The sequence below is a fragment of the Pseudorasbora parva genome, chromosome 21 (genome assembly GCF_024679245.1).
Source record: "Pseudorasbora parva isolate DD20220531a chromosome 21, ASM2467924v1, whole genome shotgun sequence".
Taxonomy (NCBI): domain Eukaryota; kingdom Metazoa; phylum Chordata; class Actinopteri; order Cypriniformes; family Gobionidae; genus Pseudorasbora; species Pseudorasbora parva.
The window spans coordinates 37,540,289-37,546,288 of record NC_090192.1 but is presented as its reverse complement, the minus strand read 5'-3'; the positions used below and the strand labels follow the sequence as shown (position 1 = coordinate 37,546,288).

The 6,000-nt window shown below is 42.9% G+C and overlaps 2 protein-coding genes across 3 annotated transcripts in view; one reads left to right on the top strand and one right to left on the bottom strand.

Annotated features, from left to right (window-relative positions):
- dock1 (dedicator of cytokinesis 1) overlaps window positions 1-6,000 on the top strand; it is a 305,592-nt gene that overhangs the window by 157,098 nt on the left and 142,494 nt on the right. The gene's annotated exons all lie outside the window — the stretch shown is intronic.
- LOC137055567 (inhibitory synaptic factor 2A) overlaps window positions 1-6,000 on the bottom strand; it is a 46,162-nt gene that overhangs the window by 27,779 nt on the left and 12,383 nt on the right. The window contains exon 2 of the mRNA XM_067429395.1: window positions 2,588-3,815. Within this exon, the coding sequence (XP_067285496.1) occupies window positions 2,588-3,810 (1,223 nt within the window). The 5' untranslated portion in view covers window positions 3,811-3,815. The remainder of the gene's footprint in view (window positions 1-2,587; window positions 3,816-6,000) is intronic.

Below are 6,000 nucleotides of genomic sequence, written 5' to 3'. Positions count from 1 at the left end.
CACTCACTCTTTCACTCACTCTTGCCCTCACTCACTCACTCACTCACTCACTCACTCACTCACTCACTCACTCACTCACTCTTTCACTCATTTGTTTACTCACTCATTTGTTCACTCACTCGTTCACTCACTCGTTCACTCACTCACTCACTCACTCACTCACTCACTCACTCACTCACTCACTCTTTCACTCACTCTTTCACTCACTCTTTCACTCACTCTTTCACTCACTCTTTCACTCACTCATTTGTTTACTCACTCATTTGTTCACTCCCTCCCTTGTTCACTCACTCGTTCACTCACTCGTTCACTCACTCGTTCACTCACTCACTCACTCACTCACTCACTCACTCACTCACTCACTCACTCACTCACTCACTCACTCACTCAAAATATTGCAATGTATTGTACTACTGTAGTATTATTGGAATATGCAGTACATAATATACTATATTTACTGTGATGTAGCGTGTCACATGTTGCAATTTCGATATTATGGTAATTACGACTTTAATTTACTGCATTTAAGGAAATGTTATTTCTTTTTTTTTCTACGATTTTGTTTATTTTGATTATTAAGTAATGCACATCATGCTGATGCATAGAGTTAAGCTACACAACCGCTAGAATTCCCTTTGATCCTGTAGCATCTTTTTGAGTCAAACATCTCTTTGCATGTGTGTTTGTCTGCAGCATGCTTTTAAACACATTGGAAAGATAGTACTACATCACGCCAGCGGTAATGTAACAGATGTAATTATGAATACATTCACCTACGCCCTCCAGTCACACTGTCTTTTGTCATGCGAATGACATTTCTGAGTGTGTGGAATGAGACTAATGTTGCGTATCCACACAAGCATTAACTGTTTCTGCATTGAATGCAGGAAAATGCACTTTCTCAGACCTGAGCTGAGGAATTGAAAACTCTGCATAGAGAATACATTAAAATATTACTTTAAGTATAATATCCGCAAAAGCGTTTTCCATAAGAAACCTCTAAGGCCTCTGCCCAGGCTTAGCTGTATTTGTTTTTGTAATGCGTACCATTAGATGTTTATATAAGTGCTTATACACTGAGGCTTCATAAATTCTTGCAAACATCATTAATGCGGCGGATAATGCATTTATATTATGCAAAATTTGTTCAGGCAATGGACCATTGTCCCATGAGTTTGTGGTTGAGCTGACCTCATGATCTCTCAAGCACTGTCATGATGATGATGTCATCCTCTGGATCAGTTGTTTATGAAACCCTCTTGCTGTGACCTTAATTGTGCTTCAAGTGTATAAAGTAGACATGTAGTCTTGCAGGTAATTAATGCCGTTTTTAATCATTATCCTGGCAGGGTTCCAGTGCTTACATCCAGAAACATCTTCAGGGAAATATGTGTGTGAATATGCAGGAGATTGAGTCTGCTTCCTGTGCAAACTTTGCTCACGTAACCCACCCAGTCTCAAACATTAGATTTATTGTCTTGTAATATCGTAGTGTTTCTCTAAATTTCATGCAAACTCACCTCATAAAGGGCTCTCTTAATGTTATACATGTCTGTGTGTAAATGCCGAAATAATCAGTTTGGTTTGCCTAGCTGGGTGGGAGAAAGATAAATGTGGTGTTGGATCATTTTAACGTGATATTTTAGGGAGATTTGCATGATGGCCTGCTGTGGGAATGAGTTGGTTTGTCATCGATTGGCTCTGAGTGTAAATATTCAGTTGTTATGCATATACATAATCCTGCTTGTATAACTTACTAGTTAGTGTCTACAAAATAAAAAAAAATTGTCCAAATTTACTGCACAATCTTCTCTCCTTTGTGAGGTGCTCCTACAATTTACCCACTTTCTCTCCTCTTTTAGAAATATTTGTCATTGCTAAATGTATCTGTCCCGAATGGAGCAGATTCAGTTGTTAGATTAAATAGGTGCTCTTGAAAATAAAAAGGCTTTTGGCATCATTAATACAGTATAGTATTTAGAAGGCCTCCAGCAAATTTCCCAGGTTGAGTCCTAGGTGATAAAAGTCAATATGAAAAAGAGTGCTGCCTTTAAAGTCTTTCTAACCAACCAAAGACGCACTCATCCATCCTAATTAGACCTGCTACAGCAGTCAGTTTGAGAACCAAACAATACTTGGGACTGATGAAATGTTTTCTGTGTTGAAAGAGTTTCTTGTATCCCATGCCTAAATGTATAGACAAGCAAAGTAAATCCATCTTTTGATCAGCTTTCTGAACCATGCGCATTGCAGCTTGTTAGTGCTTTTAACACACTGTAGTTGGCATGAGTTGTGGACCGATCTGCTTGGTGCAATTTTGTTGCGCATGATTTCATTTTTATGTAAGAGTGCTGCCCTTAAACTTTAAAGGTTTGCTAGCCAAACAAAGATAAACCTAATTAGACCTACTATAGCAGTCTGAGAACCACAGTATGCAATTGCATAAATGAAAATACACTTTCTGAACAATGTGCACTGTAGCTTGTTGGTTCTTTCAACCGACAAGCTACAACCGATATGTTTGGAGAAACGTGTGGAACTATTCCCCGCGTACTATTTCCATGCTGGTTAATGTACAGCATCTTACCCTTCTCTATGAGCTTCTCCTTTTTCCAACTCCTGAATGACACCCAGCAGCACTTTAATGGTTTCCTGGCTGGAGCTGATCATGTTTTCCATGGCCTGGAGCTGCGCTTTAACATCCCCATCCTGATTGACAGGCACTATCTGCTTGCACGCCTCATTGTCCGTCTGTAGAGTTCCCGCTCCCGTGCCGCCCCTGCATGGAGGTGCTGGCATTGGAACGGCAGTAGAGGAGACCGAAGTTGCCGCCGCCGCGGCTGCCTCCTCCATGGCCCGCAGCGGTCGAGCGGACAGCGTGCCCACGTGGCACTGGACCTGCGTAGTGCAACTGGCCCGCGGAAGCGTCTGTGACTGCAGACCGTTGAGCTGCAGTGCCTTCTTACGTTTGCTGCGCTCGGTCGGACTCTCCAAGCACTCCACCTGCGTGAGGGAGTTCCATGCGATGGGTCCCGTCACTTTGGAGGAGGAATCCTGGATAATATTCCCACCGCTTTCCCCAGAGTTCAGCAACTGCAGTTTGCCTGAGCGATCAAGAGTTTCAGAGTCTCTCCGGAAGCCCTTACTCTGTTTACTTCTGACGCTACAGATCTGATAGTCCGAATGGTCCGCTCCCGCTGTAGTCCCATCTTGCGGACAGGGAAGAACCAGAGCGTCCGAGCACAGTCCGTCCGTTCTCTCCAGACACTCCCTGTCTTGCGGATGTTGCTCTATGGTTGCGACACACTTGCTGGTATGCATTAAAGCTCTCGTTTTCCTCAGATTATGAGAGGGCACGCACTCCTTGCCCACCTCAGTAGCTTTCGCCCTCTTCACATCAATAGAAAACCCATCTTCGTGGTCCTTACAGCTCTCCGCTGCAACGCCGTGCTTGACCGTGTGTCCTTTCTTTCTCTCAAATGGAAAAGTCTGGTAACGCTTCCTAAGATCCGGTGACGTTTGCACTCCGGTGCTTTTGGTGACATTGGGGATTGATCGGCGAGCTGGGACGGTCATGTACTTGCGGTACGCCACCTTGTAGAGCGGCTTCCCTCCACGGGCTGCCGCAGCCTGCTCGTTCTGTGCCTCGCAGATGTCCTTGAAGCGCACCTGAAGGGCCTTGTTGCGCTTGCGCACATGTCGGCTATCGTCTGACGATCCTTTGACCTCCAGGGCCATAGAGGCTGCTGTTGCCTCTGAGTCCGACTCAGAGTTGGTGAGCATGCATTTACCAGCGTCCTTGCTCACCATGGTTCCTACAAACACAAATGGTTATGAGATTATTAGTTGAACAAATGGTACATTTGCTTTTAGCAACTGTATCTGGCATAAAACCGTGTTAGTAGATTAGATTTGAGCTTAAATGATCTGACACAAATGTGAAAATAATCAGTCTTGTAACCGCAAAAGGGCACAGCTGTAACATCCTTCATCCACTGACTGTATGAACGTTTCACATACTGAATTAGCGTCATCTCCCTCGCTAACCTGCTCAGCTTGTTTGCTGTGAAATTTATTGAGCAATCTCATGAGTGTTGTCTTAGACCATGACTTGTTTGTCTTTGAAAGTTAATTGCATCTCTTAATCACGTGTGTTCCTGGAGCGACCGCACACAGCGAGAATGATAGGAGTGAAACTGCGTTGTCTGTCTGCCTCCCTGGAGTTCACCATACCTCAGCTAACTAATAGAAAGAGAGAGACACTGTCTGCCCTGTGATTCAGCATCATCACCCTGACAAACACTTCCAGCTTCCCTCCGAGGCCTGTGTGTCAAACTGCCTTTTTTTAGTGCCGTGATAAGTGGAAATATAGGAGTGTGTTTGATGCTCTGCTTTTTGAGAGCATCCGTTTTGAGTATCTGTGTTTTCTTATTGATAGATAAACCACTAGTATACCACATTCCTGTTTATGTCTTATATACACAACATGCATATTTATTTGTTATCCTTTGTCACAGATAAGGTCCGGACCCAAAAAAACAAACAAAGACATTTTAACATTTTAACACCGTTATCACAACCGGATTGGTTGGCTTTTATTACGTATATTTTGTGACATAACTAGTCAAACATCCAAAGCAGTTGCTGTGCTAAATGTGCCTCATGTGTGTAACCTACATATGATATGATCTTTTGACCAGCTAAGAACTTGTGGAGAGAGATAAAACGAGTCAAAACAGCGGCAGGAATCCCTCCTTCACACACACAAACAAGATCTGCTGCGAGGAGACGTGGTTCTGATGACTGTACTGAACTGTGATGGGCAAGATCGGGACTATGACAAGAAAAAAACAAGTATGCCTGAGCATTAGGGCCTTATTAGTGCTGCATGTCTTTGGTCCATGTTGCATTTATATATCAGTTGAACCGCACCCAAGTTCATGTGGAAAAGGACTCAGACCCATTTTTTCAGCAGTCTTGGTCATCTTGTTTGAGGCACACCAGGGTTTGGATGGCAGCATTCACACTTCAAATGAACCGAACTAACGGACGGACGGACAGACAGATAGATAGCATTTCTTTGAGCTGTTTTTGAACACAAGAATGTGTCATAATGGTGTTTGACATGAATCTGCCTAATTATACAATGACTAGTCATGACTACTTTTGCACACCCCTAGTTTTTTTCTGGCTGTTCTTTTCTTTTATACATTTGTTTTCTTCTTTCACAAGAAGGGAAATATAGTTATGCAATGAGAGATACAAACAGGAAAATGAGTTTCTTTCTGCAAGGTTACAGTTTGATTGTTGTGTAGTTTGCAGTCACTGCAAACGTTTCTCAAGATGGGTGATATCTGAACACGGTAACCCAGGACTCTTGAACCAAATCTGATTTCTGTTCCAGTAACCTTGTCTTTCAAATAGGAAAGATTCACAACAACAGATAGGGAGCGTCTGAAGCGGCAGCTTTAAACCTTTAGTGTGGCCTAGGATATCTCTGGTCCTATCTTGTAGAACAGCCTCTTATGTTCCAGTTCCTCTTTAGTAGTCCTACAATCTTACCCATGTTTTTCATAGTCTGAAAAACACGCCCACCGGGGGGGAACAAACCAGTCGTCTCCATTGACTTTCTATTGTGTGAGGCTGCCTCCTTGTTCTTTCTGACTTATAACAAAAAAAAGGAACAATGTCTAAAAGCTGATATGTGACAAGTTGTACGGAAGACAAGCTAAAAAACCCAGACGCTTTTATAAGCTGTTGACCCCCCCAAAAAACGAGCATTTAAAGATAAAGTGCATACATGCAATAGAGACAGAGCACAACATGCAAGATTACACTGAGAACTACGCCCACTGGAGGGGAAAGTCATCAGCGACAGGAAATATAATATATAAAACTGACATTTGGATATTTGACAACATGTTTACTGCACACTGAGGAATACTGGGTGTCAGGATCCAAAAATGTTCCCATTGTTCCTGCTGAAGCTTCACGTCTTAT